Here is a 16,796-nt window from a genome sequence, read left to right on the forward strand (position 1 = left end):
ATCATGATGACCAATTGGAGTGGTGATTTCTATGACTTTGTGTATATAATTTGGAATTTTGTACAAATGTAGGCTGATAATAAATACATGATATCATTTCATTCATTTCAAAGGTTTATTTACATGACGCACAAACAGACACAATTGAAAGGTACAAATGTGCATGACACGAATTCAAACGTGGTGCAGATGTGTGTCACAGGTTGATCTGGCTGTAGGCTGTGGCACTTGGCCAGAGGTGGCGCTGGTTGACTCGAGTCCATGTTAGTGCACAAAGTAAACAGCTCGCTGTAGTTGTGAAGCAAAAACGCTGAATTCGGAGAAACAAACCGTGCGAGGGGAACGATAACGACGACAAGAGTCTCCCGATCGTTTACTCTTTGTGTCCTGTGAACAACATCGGCGTGGTATTACTTGTTTGCTGTTTTCGCGATCGCGTCGCGCATGAGGATATCACCAGGTAAACTCGCCACATTTTTAAACATTTTGTTGTTCAACAGCATCAAGACTGACGGAGTGTGTTTGAGACAACCTCACAAGTGTCACAGATGACACATTTGGCGTTTTTTTTGCTGGTTTGTCGGTAGCAGCTCCTGAAACGCAAGACTGCCACACATCTGTTCGACCAACGCCAGTTGATCTAAACGCCAGTAGATCTGGAACACCGGCTCGTAACCAGCGCGTTCTAGCTGACCCCCCACCCACTTGAAACGTAAAGGCAAATAGGCGGAGCGGTTAGTGCTACGTTTGTGCAGATTTGTGCAGGTAAAATTAGCGTTTGTGCTGCTACGGTTTTTGAGATATTAAACATTATTTTATAGGTCATTCAAAGGTCACCATCCCCCCAGACTGCTCCAAAACAAACCAAAATGGTCTACTTTTTTAGTGCTACGTTTGTGCTGATTTGTGCAGGTAAAATTAGCGTTTGTGCTGCTACAGTATCTGAGATATAATGATTTTAATTATTACGGCCTACACTGTATAACACCAGTGTCTGTGGCAGTGAGTTTCAGCAGCTGTGGAGTTTTGCACTTTTTCTAGGCTTGCTGCATATTAACTTTTATTAGTTTACACTTTAGTAACACAATTTATTCAGCGGAAAGGTCGATATTTCTTTTGTTACTAGTGCAGAAATGTACACAAGGTAGGCTAAAGTTTTTATTTTTTCTGTGGCAAAACTGAGTTTCATGTGAAGTGATTCACGTATACCTAAATTATTATTATTTTTTACATACCCAGTTGGCCTCTATGATTTTGTTTTGAATTATATATGTTCATTATTATTAATGTAGCTGTCTCAGAAAAAATGAAGTGTTTGCTTTGATAGGTTGTTACCTACGTGTAGAAAACTGAATATTCCACAGCACCTAGGCGAGGGATCTTCAACCTGCGGCTCTAAAGCAACATGTGGCTCTCCGGCCCCTCCACTGTGGCTCTTGTAAGACCAAGTAAGTCATTTTTTTATTATAAAGACAACAAGAAAGGGTTCTGTTAACAGTTTTAACAGAACCCTTTAACAGAAAAATTATTGACAGAAAAACGGAACGGGTACTTTCAAGGCTACGGGTGAAGGTGACTGGGTGTGTAAAAGCAAATATGCATCAGACTGACAAAGAAAAGAGTGTTAAAAGATTTTTAATTTAGAACTTTAACTTTATGTGCAAAACTGAACTTACTGATAACACACACTAGCCATTTGAACACATGTAACTGTAATGAACCAAATAAAACAGAAAAATGCAGGCAGCACTCATTATACTGTGTATAACACAGCATGGGGTTGTATTTTTTTCTTTTCAGATGCTCCTGTCACTCCATTTCCCAGGTCATCATAGCACTCCCACACACATGGAGCTCTCCTGCAGTATGCAGTGTAATGCCCCAAACCATCAGTGGTCATCTTTCCGTGGAAAGCAATTAATGCCCTCAAAGTGAACGACTTTCCTTGGAGAACCAGGTTGGAGGGAAATTCATTCAGTGGAAATTCTGTTTGGTTTGCAAGGTCAGTATCAATCCACACGATATCTCCAATGTTGTAGCTGTGAGTAACTGTCCCTGCACAGAGCTCATTTCCTGTGGTGCTGTCTTCTGTTTTGAAATTCTGATGGACACAGAGATGGATTGGACAGTGGCCTGAGGCAGGTAGACTCAGGTAGGCCAAGTCCTGCTTCCACAGCCGTGCCAAGATGAGCCATACCAGACTCTTTGAGGACAGAGATGGCAGGAGAAACAAATGGCACTTCCCTTGTCATCCCTTTGCTGAGGTAGCAGTGCTGTGAGGAGCAGTGTTTGGTAAAATAAACACTTGAGATGTTCCTCATTGTCTTAGCAATTACAGCGGAGATATTGCACTGAGCATCGATTTGGATCGCAGCAGACCTCAACGAGACAGCTTCAAACATTACACTAAGCAGCTCTGCTCTCCTCCTGTAGGTTTGTTGGGTCACACCATCTGTGGCAATGGCTTTCACCAGCTGCAGGACTGGGTTTTCACTGTCTTTCAGAACAGCATTTTGAAATGTGGAGCTGTCACAGAAGGCATAACATAAGCACTGAAAAAATGCATCAAATGCACAGGTATTGAGCACAGAGATTGTCGATTCCCCCTAATCTAATAGGCTGATGGAGGTTTCCATTTTTTAATAATCCCACTTTCACTCTTTTGGCCCCAAAGGTTTCATCTGCATGGAGCCATTCGGTACATGAAGAGAGGTAGGAAGTCCTCTTCCTTTTTTTGGGTGGAACAGCTAGGCCCCTCCAGTTCTCAACTGCATCCCCATCAGCCGGAAGAATGTTTGTGGCAGCATCAGATCCCACAAACGGGTGAGCATCCATTTTTATTTTGTCTTCTGCATTGTGAGTTGTCATGGATCCAGAATTGGCATCTGTGACTTTCAGTGGTCCCACTGTTGCCTCATCTTTGACCTTTTCTTTTGCAGAACAAATCCGCATATTTCCCTCGATGAATGAAAGATGACGAGCAATGAAGCGATCGACTCGAAGAGGCAAGTTGTCATGTTTGAAAAGGCCATGTTTTATGTTTTTGAACTCAGCTTCAACAGTGGCTAAACTTGCTGTGATGCTGGTGCTTTGGAAGAGAGGGACCATTATTCCTGTCCAGAGTGGCAAGTAACTTGCCAGTATTATTATATGAGGAATAATCTCAGGGAGAAAGTGAATATTATCTCTATCCCCGTTTGCTGCAGCAAGTGACCTGCTCTCCTCACATATTTCTGTTACCCACTGTCGTAGGTCAGTCTGGATCTCATCCACTGAATCCACTCTCTCACTTTCCTCCGTCTGTTCATCTGGAATGATGATGGAGTCTTGAGCAATTTGGGCTTTCAAGTATTTCTTGCACCTTTCTGAAGGAAGTGGGGCTCCAGAACTGTCATCACCTTCTGCCTCACTGAGGGCCACAACAGTGATAGCATGTAGGAGCTGTTTTGCATGGTCCAAACATTGAGACTGAAGAAGTTTTGCTAATGACCTGACAAAGAAATCTTTAACACGATGTGTTTTCTTCTTCAGGCAGTCCCACTGGCATATCATCTTGATGCAGTGCGCAACATCAACCCTGATATAACAAGGGGGGAGTTTGGCAGACTGGGTTCCAAGAAGGACATGAAAGCATTCATTAAGGTAGGACTTCAGATCAGGATGAGGAGTGAAAGCCTTGACCAGAGCTCCCAGAATTGCCAGAGAAAAGTCACTCACAGCTTCCTTTGGCACAGGTGCACCTGCACGAATCCATTCTGTCAACCAGTTTGCGATGGCATTAACATCATGTTTCTCTGACAGCATTTGCACCACTGGGACACTGGGGCAATTGTTTTCTTTCAGAATACCTTGATAAAGGAAGATATGGCCAGATTTGCCATTTGGTCTCAGCAGTTTTTTCACAACTGAACTGGTTGCATCAAAACACACAGTTGGGGGAGATTTTTTTGACAATGTCTTATAAACATGCATCTGTGTTTGACTCCAGTAGTGACAGAAAAACCTGTCCAGTCCAATATCTCGGATGCTACCACTGTGAGGAACACTATATTTTAACAATTGCAGAGATGCAATGGGGTCCTTATCTCCTAATTCCAAGTCCTTTCTCTCTTGTTTGGCTTTTCGCAGAGTGGCCAAATTTGGAAGGTGGCTTGGCTCAGGATCTCCAACATCCATCAGATCTGCTGCCCTCGCTGACCTCCATACAGCTGGTTCCATTCTGCCCTCACACAGCTCTTTAGCGATCTGTTCACGCAGGTTTCCAGACATGAACCGCTTGGAGTGGCCAGTGTGCAGGGAGAAATCTGTATTTCTCATGAAACACTGGAGCACCATTGGACTATTAATTGCTGGCTGTCTGTCACATGACATTTCTAACTGGCCATGACACTCCTTACAGTCGCCTCTGATGTCCAGATAATTATTGTTGACAGTTGGATGGACCTTTGCTCTACGGAACACAAGTGTACATGTATTTTTGATCTTCTTCCATATAAGATCGTTGATGATATGAGTCCAAGTGCCAGGTTTCAAAATTGTGTATTCCCTTTTTTGGGTAGGAGAAAACTTGTCATTGTATTCAACCTTTTCAGGAATAAATTTAACCCAGTCCTCAAAAGGGACTTCTAGTTCAAAAGCTTGACAGTTTTCTTGTCCAGGAGAAATGCAATGTGAATCTAACTCTCCTTCACTATTACTTTCCTGATCACTGATTTCCAAAGCTGACCAGATGTTGTGTCTATTTAGCTTCACAAAAGTGTACAGGGCCTTTGCTGACATCTTGTCTTCTAGCTGCTGACTCAGCTCTTTCCAGACTGATGCAGCTGGAGTGGCTATTTTGCCATTTTGGACTATGGCCTCTTTTGAATTGCAAAGAACTGCAAAAATGGAAACCTTGTCTACAGATGGCTTTCGAGGCATCTAAAAAAAACAACACACTGATTATGATGGAGCAAAATGTGATTTCTGAACTATATATACAGCCAGGAGCAACCCCTCCCCCAAGTTCTCCACCAATCTACACTTTCATATTTTGTGGAATTATTGTTTTTAAGATGGAGCTATTGAATTTGTGAGTTTATTCAATTGAGTCTGAGTATTTAACCCATGTACTGTACACCACTTTAGTCCAGTGTGCTACATGTTTTAAAGTGCATTAGAAACTTTTTTCTTGGACATTTTTGAAAATGTTTAACATTGAAAAAAAATCCTTTTGATCCAGACAGTTAGCTATATCATGTATTAACTCAGTAACTAAAACCTCAGTATTTTAAATGTAAGCTTACCTTGTTCAGAAATCAGATGAACGCTGTTCTAAGAATCCTTCAGACACAGTAATGCCAAAAAATAGTTTTTTCTGCCAGAAAATGTGTATTTGATGCAAAAGACTGCTAGCTTGTTCGTTTCTCAAAAAGTGTTCATGGGAGTGTAAAATGTTCAAATGTAGTTTTCAATAAAGTTTTTTTAATCCACTCTAAAAAAAATAAATACTCAAGCATTTGCATCGTGGTTTTATGAACAAAAAGTGATTGAAGTAAAGAAATTGAAGTTTAAAACAAAATACACTCATTACAAATTTAGCTGATTAAATACAACAAGCGGGTTTTTTTAACAGAACTTTATTGAACAAGTGAACACACAAAGTGAAAGGTCATTTGAAAAAGACATTTTTCAGCAGTAAACCATAACAGAATATCTCAAATCATAGCAGCACAAACGCTAATTTTACCTGCACAAATCAGCACAAACGTAGCACTAAAAAAGTAGACCATTTTGGTTTGTTTTGGAGCAGTCTGGGGGGATGGTGACCTTTGAATGACCTATAAAATAATGTTTAATATCTCAAAAACCGTAGCAGCACAAACGCTAATTTTACCTGCACAAATCTGCACAAACGTAGCACTAACCGCTCCGCCTATTTGCCTTTACGTTTCAAGTGGGTGGGGGGTCAGCTTCACTCTGCTAGTGAAGCGGCAATCTCAAATGGCAATGAATTCCACAATCCTGAACCCAGTATGGCAATGCCATGACACATCCAAGAGCAGTTAGTCAGCTGATCTGAGTGACTGGGTAGTAGATCGTGGATACAAGCAGCGGAATTGAGCTTCCTCCGAAGGGTGGCTGGCCTCTCCCTTAGAGATAGGGTGAGAGGTTCGGCCATTGGGGAGGGGCTCAGAGTAGAGCTGCTGCTGCTCCACATCGAAAGGAGCCAGCTGAGGTGGTTCGGGCATCTGACAAGGATGCTCCCTGGGCGCCTCCTGGGTGAGGTGTTCCAGGCATGTCCCACCGGGAGGAGGCCTTATCTTAAAGATGAACTCAAAAAGTTCTCAGAGACAGGTATGATCTGAACCCCTCCAAAGTAGTGGCATGAATCCCGACATAGTGATATTAGAATATTATGATTCATTGATTGTGAAACAGCTGATTCAAAAGCAGCTGTTTAGTCTAAGAGAACTAAGATCCCACCCCTGAATCTGTAGCCAGGAGGTTGTCATAAGAACTGTCAGTGGGGCAGATTCTGTTCTACGAAGAGACTTAAAACCAGACTTAAACCTCAAGGACATCATTTGACTTTAAACAAATTTCTCCAGGAGAAAGAAAAGCAAGCCTGGAAATAGGCCTAATTTGAATGAATCAAGATTCAAACTGGTCAAACGCAGCAGAGACGAAGAGAGAATATAGATATGATTGGATTTAACGAAAAGATTGCATGAAAATATGAGAAATGAAGGAATTTTTCTAACATAATCCCTTCATTTCAGGGGCTCTAAAGTAATTGGACAAATTAAATAACTGAAAATAAAATGTTGATTTCTAATACTTTGCCAGCAAATAGTTTTCAACAATGACAGCCTGAAGTCTTGAACTCATGGACATCACCAGATGCTGGGGTTTCCCCCTTTTTTATTAATGCTCTGCCCCCCAGTCAGTTTGACTGCATTTAGCTGGATTTGAGCAGATAGTACTTTATTATTATTATTATTATTGACCACTGTATAAAATTGGGGCAAAGGCTTCAATGCACTTCACTCTGGCGGGAAGACGAAGCTACAGGAGAGTGTCACGATCTGAGGGGACAGACCGTGCGGTGGTGTGTGTGGTGGACCCAGGTGCGAACACAAGAGAGTAGACCGGAATAAACTGAAAGCGAGCCTTTATTGTGGTTGATGACAGGTCTCAACACAAAGCAGAAACACTGTGACTAAACTGAACCTAAACTAAACTGGGAAACAGATACTGATAAACTAAGGAGACTCAGAAAACCATGACGATGATTGTACAGACTGGCCGTGAGGACATGGAGGGTGGGAACACAGACGATGCGACACAGACTACATGAAACACAGAGACTAAATACACATGAGGGATGATCAGGGGAAGTGGCCACACATGGGAGCACAGCTGACAGACATGAACCTAACGACAGGACAGGAGAGGTGAAACTGAATACACTGACATTGAATACAGACTTTCAAAGTAAAACAGGAAACATGGAGATTAGACATGACATGGACTAAACATAACCACGCAGACATGACGCATGAACCAGGGAGACTTAGTACAGGGGGAGATGACATAAACAACTAAGGAACAAAACTAAACAGCAATCTAGAAATTAACTAGGTGAACTAAGCTAGGGCACAAATGAATACAAAAGATACATAAAACTCAAACACTGGGTCGCTCGACCCAGGACCATGACAGAGAGTTTAACAATTGTAAACCAGAGGTTTGACATTTTGAGTGACAGGTTTGAGAAACGGCAAACAAACAGTGACTTCTGGCAAGCCATACACACCGGCACTATCCCACACACTGGCACCACATTCCACCTCACAGAAACCTGGTTATAGCAGGATATAACCAAGCCCAGACTTCCCTCTTCGTTTCATGAGTTTGTCTCTCAGCTGGCTTCGAATTATCTCTGGATGCCGTCTCTCCTAACAAGACGAGGCTTTCCCTAGAAAGTTTCCCAATTATCTACAAAGCTCACATTGTTTTTTTGGACACCACTTAGACCACCAGCAATTTAAGGAGAGCATGCGACTAAATGTGTCACACCTGATCCAACTGGGAAGGGGACCAGAGAAAACTAGTCCGGCATTGTTAAACACCCATTCAATATTGATTTTAGTGACCTTCAGTTGAAGTAACAGGATGTCATTACTCCTGATGTAATCATTTTACCTGATCTACAATTTACTCTTAACTAGCACTTTGAGGGTTTCTTAGTGTCTCCTACTCTGGCCCCTATGTTCCCTTCTCACCTTTACCCAGGTTTTTCAAAGGTTCTGAGCTGGGTCTCCAAGTCATTGGTCCTGGCCTCAGGAGCTGGAAAAAGGGCTACATTTATTAGAACTACCAGTATTAACTAAAAGAAGCTGAGGAATAACCAAGCATTTTACACACAGAGCAGGAATGTGAAGAGGCCATGCTGCTAGTGAGTTGACTATGAGCTAAGCTAAGACTAAGATATCATTAGAAGTGATTCAATTGAGTTTGGTCTTTGAATAAAGCACAAGATTACGTTATGGAATAAGATGTCTTCCAAGAGTTTTTAATTAAATGAAACATACAGATAAGCTACTCACATCTCTGCTGTGTATTGGCAACACCAAGTCAGAGCACCACCACCAGGAAATATGCAGTCTATACTGCTTAGATTGCTTAACATCTATGATGTGTTCCACTGATGTCTGACTGCATTGTGATTCACAGTTTTATTAAGTAGATGAAATTTGCAAAGATAATTCTGTTTTTATTCACCAGAGAAAGAGTTCAGAGGAAAAGAAACAACTTGACTGCAGTACCAGCACTACCTGCTGCTCTTCTGTTCCATGAACTCTAGCCTGTCCATCTAACTTTGAGGAAAAATCTTATGTTTTTAGCCTTGTGAAACATCCAGCCATCCCTAAATAGTCATTGATATTTACTCACAGAGACACCTTCCATAATAGGTAATGAATTGGTTTTTGAAGTGAAATGAATAAAAATATCTCGTTTGCAGAGGTCAGAGAAAAGCATATCAGGTTTCCAGCTGTTTGTCTATGAAGAGTGACTGGTCCAAAGAAGAAGCTCCATACTTCAGTAATGAACTTGGATCTTCAGACACAAAGTAAGAACCTGATGTCATGTGAGTGATTCTTTTACAACAAGCAAACCTACAAATTTTTTTTTGTTTTGAGTTTTTTTTTTAAACCCAGCAACAAGGAAAATGGTTACACACAAACCAACACTGTAGTGCAATGACGTGGTGCAGACATTTACCATCAGTTAACACCAGGTATACCATCACCTCAATGTCCTCCATTGTTGTCTTAGGTTTGTGTCACATACAAAGAACATCATGGGACTTTTGGGCTGCATTGCTATAATAAGCCCACCCACATGTTGTTGTTATGGAAAACGATCATAGCACAGTGGAGTAGAGTCAAGAAGTTGAGCCAAGTAGGTGATAGTGGAAAGGGGGCATAAGGCTAGACTGTGAAACACCATAGGGCATTCATCTTTTTTGGGCGATGCTTCTGCAAGCTTCTTCTTTCTGTCCCTACCTTCAGCTTTGTGGCCACAGGTTGGCGTTGGAAATTGATCAGTAGATTGACCAATAAATTGACAGCTTTGCCTCTTTCTCTTTTCTCTTTCCCACAAAAAACCTCAGTGAAAGAGTGTTAGAATGAGTCATCTTTTTCGGGGAATGTGCCTCATTAATGTTAAGTTCCCATCCTAGGGGTAACCTGGACATAACATGATGCACAACTCCCAACTCCAACCACACCCAAGAAAAGGGCAGCAACACAGCAAATCAAAAGGCCATTCAGCAGTTTATCAGGGTCAGTAGTGAGAAAAACAAGTAACAAAAGTCTCTAATATTGCCTAGTGTTACCTAACCAGACATAAAAACAAACAGGAGACAAATCTCTAAACAAAGCCATTAACCAATAAGGAGAAAAAAGTTCAACAAAAAAAAGCTTTTCACTGTTGTGGCGCTCAATTATATACAATGTAATATTCACAATTAGCTATTTGCAAAAAAAAAATGGTGGCTTGCAATACAAACCACACAACTTGGTCTACTCCTCTGATGGGAGGAGACCAAAAAAAAAAACAGCAGACATGATTCTGGATCATAACGATGTTCTTATCCTGCACAAGAATTTGATTTGTAATTTGTTTATGCCAGACATACAATTTTATTTTCTTCCCACTGTGTTTGTGTGTGAAAATTGTGTCAGAGGGAGAAGCCAGGATAATGTTTTTATGTTTTATTAAACCAATTCAGGCTGAATATCTGAAGTTTTGAATATTGTTTCCATGAGAAAATTCTTTAATTTTATTTACATCTAAAGCTCACCATGCTGTGAGAATAAAGGCAAGTGTTAGTTAAAGTAAAAGTTAAAGACTGTTAGAAATGCATTATAATATCAAATCTGGATGGTTTGTTTTTTCAAAAACAGTGAGCAAATAGTTTTACTAATAAAAAAATGTGTTCACAGAAAGAGTAAAAGGAGTGGTGTATGTGAGGAGGAGCAGCTGTCCTGCTGTGCTGTGTGTCAGGACGTCCTGAAGGATCCAGTCTCTACCAGTTGTGGACATTGGTTCTGCAGACAGTGCATCTCCGCATACTGGGACCAGTTGGCTTCATCAGAAGACTCCTCTTGTCCTCAGTGTGGAAAAAGATCCAGAACCAGAGCTGGACTACAGACAGCTAATCAGAGCAGCTGTGTACAAAGTAAGACTGAACATTTGTCTGCTGATGGACTCATTTCTAAAAACCTGATGGAAATATTAACATTTCTCCACAGCAGCACAGTGATATGGTGGTTAGCAATGTTAGCGCACAGCAAGGAGGTCCCGAGTTCAATTCCACCATCAGGCCAGGGTCTTTCTATGTGGAGTTTGCATGTTCTCCCCGTGTTTGCTGCTTAATTAAAAAAAATAGTTTTTTAATTAAGCAGCAAGGCAGAACAAAATCAGGGCTGTATCAAGACACGAGGACTAAACCCCAATTCAACCAGACCCAGAACTGATCCGGAATTAAAACAAAACTACAACAGTTCAAAGTCAGGACTACTTAGGACTAAACCAAATCCCAACCAGAATCAGAACTAGATGATAGTAGCACTAAAAATCATCATAGACCTGCACTACACTTATTGTTTAATTCTACCAAAGTCCACTATTTAGATTCTGAAAAGTTTATATAATTATTTAGCCTTGTTGTGCAAACAAGCCTGCAGAACTTAATAAATATAGAATTTGAAAAGTAAAAAACCTAAAAAGAAACACTTGGTACGAGATACATGAGTACCTATGATACGGTGATACTTTTGGTAAACAACCATTTGACTAACATGTGTGTCTCACCTGCTCTTGTTCCCTCTCTGTTCCTCTCGCTCCCTCTTTGTGCTGACAATCATCAAATATACAGTTGAAACCAGATATTTACAAACTCTTCAGATCAAAAGACTTTTTTTAACTGTAACATCAAATCAGACTAAATGTTTATTTTTTTTAGATTGATAAATATAAAAAACATATTTGTTAACTTTAAGAGTAAGATAAGATAAGATAACCTTTATTAGTCCCACACGTGGGAAATTTGTTTTGTCACAGCAGGAAGTGGACAGTGCAAAAGTTATGAGGCAAAAATTAGAATACAATAAGAATATATACAGTACACAACCGTACAGAATAGAATAAAATAAAATACTATATACAGTAGAATAAAATATACAATAAGATAAAAATAGAATACAAATGCTGTATACAACTGAGTAAAAATACGATGCCAGAAAAGATTATTGCACTTAGTGTTATTGCACATGTGTGGATGTGTGTGTTTGATCAGTTAAAGTCTTTGTTGTGGAGTCTGACAGCAGTGGGGAGGAAAGACCTGCGAAATCTCTCCGTCCCACACCGTGGGTGCCGCAGTCTCCCACTGAAGGAGCTGCTCAGTGCTGTCACAGTCTGCTGCATGGGGTGGGAGATGTTGTCCAACAGGAATGACAGCTTAGCCACCATTCTCCTGTCACTCACCACCTCCACTGGGTCCAGAGGGCATCCTAGAACAGAGCTGGCCCTTCAGATCAGCCTGTTCAGTCTCTTCCTGGAGGTAGTTCAGCTGGCACCAGTCCACAAAGTCCTGAGTCAGTCCTCTGTACTCCTTGTCGTCCCCATCAGTGATGAGGCTGACCATTGCAGAGTCATCAGAGAACTTCTGCAGGAAGCACTGGGTGGAGTTGTGGGAGAAGTCTGCAGTGTAGATGGTGAAGAGGAACGGAGCCAGAACCGTTCCCTGTGGGGCCCCCGTACTGCAGACGACCCTGTCCGACACACAGCCCTGAGTCCTCACATACTGTGGTCGGTTGGTGAGGTAGTCCAAAATCCAGGTAGTGAGGTGATGGTCCACTCCAGAGTTCTCCAGCTTGTCCTTCAGAACCGAGGGAAGAATGGTGTTGAAGGCACTGGAGAAATCAAAGAATATGATTCTCACAGTGCTTCCAGCGGTCTCCAGGTGAGCGAGGGAACGATGTAGGAGGTGAATGACGGCATCATCCGCTCCAATGCCAGGCTGGTAGGCAAACTGAAGTGGGTCCATTGATGAGCTTGTTAGGCGCCGAAGCTGAGCCAGGACCAGCTGCTCCAGGGTCTTCATCAGGTGGGATGTCAGAGCCACCGGCCTGTAGCTGTTGAGGTCCTTGGGGCGTGAAGTCTTTGGCACTGGTACAACACAGGAGGTTTTCCAGAGCTGTGGGACTCTTCCCAACCTCAGGCTCAGGTTGAAGAGGTGCTCCATCACCCCACACAGTTGGTCCGCGCAGGACCTGACGACCCTCGAGCTGATGCCATCTGGGCCCGCTGCCTTCTTGCCATTAATCCTCCTCAGTTCCCTCCTAACCTGGGTGGTTGAGAGAGACAGGCTGGAGCCTTGTGTTGAGTGTGTATTGGATGCTGTTGTTGGGGGTGGGGAGGAGTGAGCAGGGTGAATAGAGGAGGTGTGAAGTGTCTGAGGTGGAACAGCAGCAGTGGGGATGGGTGAGTCTGCAGCCGATGTTGCAGACTGCCTCGTGGCTGAAAGAAATCTGTTGAAGAAATGATTCAGTTCATTTGCCCGCCTCACATCCCTCCCAGGCAGAGAGTTCTGATGTTTGTGGCCTGAGATGGTTCTGAGGCCTCTCCAGACTTCACCAACGTTGTTTTGCTGAAGCTGGTTCTCCATCTTTTGCCTGTAGCTGTCCTTCCCATTCCTTATCAGTTCTCTCAACTCTCTCTGCACCCTTTTAAACTCCTCTTTGTCTTTTGATTTGACGGCCCCACAGGCCGTCACAGATCACCTCCCACACAGTCGACTCAAAACAATCCTTAAGAGCCTCCTCGCTCTCCTCCGACCATCTCTGTACTGTGCGGGTGGCTGGTGGCTCCCTGCGCACTAAGGGCTCATACACAGGGACAAGGTGCACCAGGTTGTGGTCAGATCTGCCCAGTGGAGGGAGAGGTGATGAACTGTATGCCTCTTCTGCATTGGCATACAGTAAGTCCAGTGTTTCATTGTCTCTGGTTGGGCAGGTCACATACTGGGTGAAGGTGGGCAGTGTGGAGTCCAATGAGGCATGATTGAAGTCCCCTGATATTATGAGAAGGGCTCTCATAAGAGTAAAGAGAGAAACTATCTGTATTTCTTAATTGCAAATGGCACCAAATTTTATTCAAATTGAGCCACACTTATGGAGCTCCACAATTCTTTTCCTGGTCTTGATTTTCCCATTTCAAAGAAACAGGCTCTGTGTTTTGCCTTATATGCATCCACAGGTCTGCCACCAATTTACTCACATGGACTCTACAAACCTATCAGAAGCTTCTTCAGCTCAGAATAGAATTGTCTGCAGTTTTCTTATTAATTAACAATAAACTTAGTGTATATGTACTCCTAAATTTGATGAAAGTGATAAAAAATAGAAACAGCATTGTTGTTGTTCGGCTTTTCATTTCGCCATTTGTTGATTCACTTGAAGAACAAGTAACGTAATATGGGCCAAGTGATCAGTTTGACATCAATCTTTCGTGATACACCATCATATTTACATTATTTGTACAGTAAGAATGATTTGCTTTGGTACCTGGTCAAACTTCATATTTATTACACTGTTTAACTCCAAGATTCTGAATATTTTCCTGAAGGATTTTGGTAGTTTTTAAAAGCAGAAATCCGTGACCACAGATGGCTATTTTCTGCTTCTTAAACAATGCAGTCTTCAAAAATGTAGTGATGAAGGAACTGAGGCACTGATTGGTTTGGACATGCAGCTACAGCTTATCTGCTGAGGCTCAGTCTGCTGTTTCTGCGTTTTCATGTAACACAAACACTGGCAGACCTCCTGGAGACTGATAGGAAAATTGTATTTATTTTATGTTTTCTAACAAAATTGTTTAATTATGGAAAGAAAAAATAAGTCATTTTAGAGGAGTTATGGCTCCAGAAAAGGATGACGGTATCACATTTCTATCTTTCAGCAAATGTTGGTTTACAGGAGGTTTCAGATGAACATAAAATCAGTCTGAAGAGACGGTGTCAACATGTGATTGAAGGAACTGATGAAACGGGAACTAAAACTCTCCTCAACAAGATATACACTGACCTCTACATAACAGAGGGACAGAGTGAAGAGGTTCATATCCAACATGAGGTGAGGCAGCTGGAGACGGCTTCCAAAATGGATGCTCACCATGACACTCCAATCAGGTGCCAAGACATCTTTAAAGCCTTGCCTGATAAACAGAGACCCATCAGAGTGGTTCTGACAAACGGCTTCGCTGGTGTTGGAAAAACCTTCTCAGTGCAGAAGTTCAGTCTGGACTGGGCAGAAGGCTTGGAGAACCAACACATCAGTGCGGTGGTTGTGCTTTCATTCAGGGAGCTGAACTTGGTCAGAGATGAGCAGTACAGTCTTCTGGAGCTGATCCATGTTTTCTATCCAACATTACAGAGCGTCACAGCAGAGAAGCTCACTGTGTTTAATCTTTTGTTCATCTTTGATGGCCTGGATGAAAGCAGATTTTTGTTGGATTTCACCAACATGAAGCTTGTGTCTGATGTCACACAGAAGTCATCAGTCAGTGAGCTGCTGACAAATCTCATCGAGGGAAATCTGCTTCCCTCTGCTCTTATCTGGATAACTTCCCGACCTGCAGCAGCCAATCAGATTCCTCCTAAATGTGTTGACAGGGTAACAGAAGTACGAGGCTTCACTGATGCCCAGAAGGAGGAGTACTTCAGGAGGAGATTCAGTGATGAAGATCTGTCCAGCAGAATCATCTCCCACATGAAGACATCCAGGAGCCTCCACATCATGTGTAGAATCCCAGTCTTCTGCTGGATCACTGCTACAGTTCTGGAGCACATGTTGACTACAGAGGAGAGAGCAGAGCTGCCCAAGACCCTGACTGACATGTACTCACACTTCCTGCTGGTTCAGACAAAGAGGAAGAAAAACAAATACCATGAGGGACATGAGAAGTTGTTTGTTGAGACAAGTCCACAGGTGCTGACAGAGGCCGACAGGGAAGTTCTTCTGAAGCTGGGGAGGCTGGCATTTGAACATCTGGAGAAAGGAAATATCATGTTCTACCAAGAAGACTTGAAGCAGTGTGGTCTGGATGTTTCAGAGGCCTCAGTGTACTCAGGAGTTTGTACAGAGATCTTCAAAAAGGAGTTTGGAATCTTCCAGAAACCAGTTTACTGCTTTGTTCATCTGAGCATCCAGGAGTTTCTGGCTGCAGTCTACATGTTCCACTGTTACACCAATAAGAAGACAGAGGTGCTGCAGGACTTCCTAGGAAAAGAAAACAGTGAGAATTTGCAGAAAAATACTAATGGACGTGATAACAAATATGATAGTGATGAAGATGAAAATCACGAAGAATCAGATTATGATGATGACGATGATGTTCGAGATCGTCATGATGATTATGACGATGATGATGATGACGATGATTATGATGACGATGATTATGACGATGATAGAGATGATGATTACGATCGTCATGATGATGATGATGATGACGATGACGACGATCGTCATGATTATAATATGGATGATGATGACGACGACGACGACGACGATCATCATGATTATAATATAGATGATGATGACGATGACGACGATCGTCATGATGATTATAATATAGATGATTATGGAGATGTTTATGATGATACGGATGATGAAGATAAATTAACAAATGATGATTACTTCGAAAAAGAAAGGGACGATGACAGCAGTGAAGATAAGAGTTCACTGAAAGTTTTCCTAGGCAGAGTTTTGGAGAAATCCCTCCAAATTAAAAATGGCCACCTGGACCTGTTTGTTCGCTTCCTTCATGGCCTCTGTCTGGACTCCAATCACAGACTCTTAGGAGGCCTGCTGGGTCAGACGGACAACAGTTCAAAATCCATCCAGAGTATCATCGACAACCTGAAGAAAATGAGTAGTGAGGAAATCTCTCCTGACAGAAGCATCAACATTTTCCACTGTCTGATGGAAATTAATGACCTCTCAGTCCATCAGGACATTCAAATGTTCCTCAAGTCAGATAACAGATCAGAGAAGGAGCTATCTGAGATCCACTGCTCCGCTCTGGCCTACATGCTGCAGATGTCAGAGCAGGTTCTGGATGAGTTAGACTTGAGGAAGTATAACACATCAGAGGAGGGAAGACTGAGGCTGTTCCCAGCAGTGAGGAACTGCAGAAAGGCTATGTAAGTTAGATCACCATCTTTGTCAAAAGAAGTGACTGTGCAG

General features: G+C 42.3%; 1 protein-coding gene and 1 long non-coding RNA gene across 5 annotated transcripts; both read left to right on the forward strand.

Moving 5' to 3' along the window:
- The first annotated feature begins 141 nt into the window (after nucleotides 1-141).
- LOC308412554 lies at nucleotides 142-5,484 on the forward strand. 4 transcript variants are annotated; one of them, XR_013974597.1, is made up of 10 exons: nucleotides 142-765; nucleotides 1,328-1,448; nucleotides 1,801-2,002; nucleotides 2,115-2,264; nucleotides 2,434-2,577; nucleotides 2,675-2,823; nucleotides 2,940-3,005; nucleotides 3,253-3,434; nucleotides 3,532-3,642; nucleotides 4,129-5,484. It is a non-coding gene; the product is annotated as an uncharacterized lncRNA (long non-coding RNA). The 4 variants fall into 4 exon arrangements; XR_013974598.1 differs by having other exon boundaries at nucleotides 142-460; XR_013974599.1 differs by lacking the exon at nucleotides 142-765 and having other exon boundaries at nucleotides 792-1,448; nucleotides 2,115-2,292.
- A 5,015-nt stretch (nucleotides 5,485-10,499) lies between these two features.
- Nucleotides 10,500-16,296, forward strand: LOC308409445 (protein NLRC3-like; the record flags this gene model as incomplete). The annotated part of the gene is made up of 3 exons (XM_080902218.1): nucleotides 10,500-10,729; nucleotides 14,512-16,199; nucleotides 16,258-16,296. Exons 2-3 carry the CDS (start codon nucleotides 14,712-14,714, stop codon nucleotides 16,294-16,296), a joined length of 1,527 nt encoding a protein of 508 aa, XP_080758344.1. The 5' UTR covers nucleotides 10,500-10,729; nucleotides 14,512-14,711.
- Nucleotides 16,297-16,796: the final 500 nt, after the last annotated feature.

Source organism: Rhamphochromis sp. 'chilingali' (assembly GCF_963969265.1).
Source record: "Rhamphochromis sp. 'chilingali' genome assembly, chromosome: 1".
Lineage (NCBI taxonomy): Eukaryota > Metazoa > Chordata > Actinopteri > Cichliformes > Cichlidae > Rhamphochromis > Rhamphochromis sp. 'chilingali'.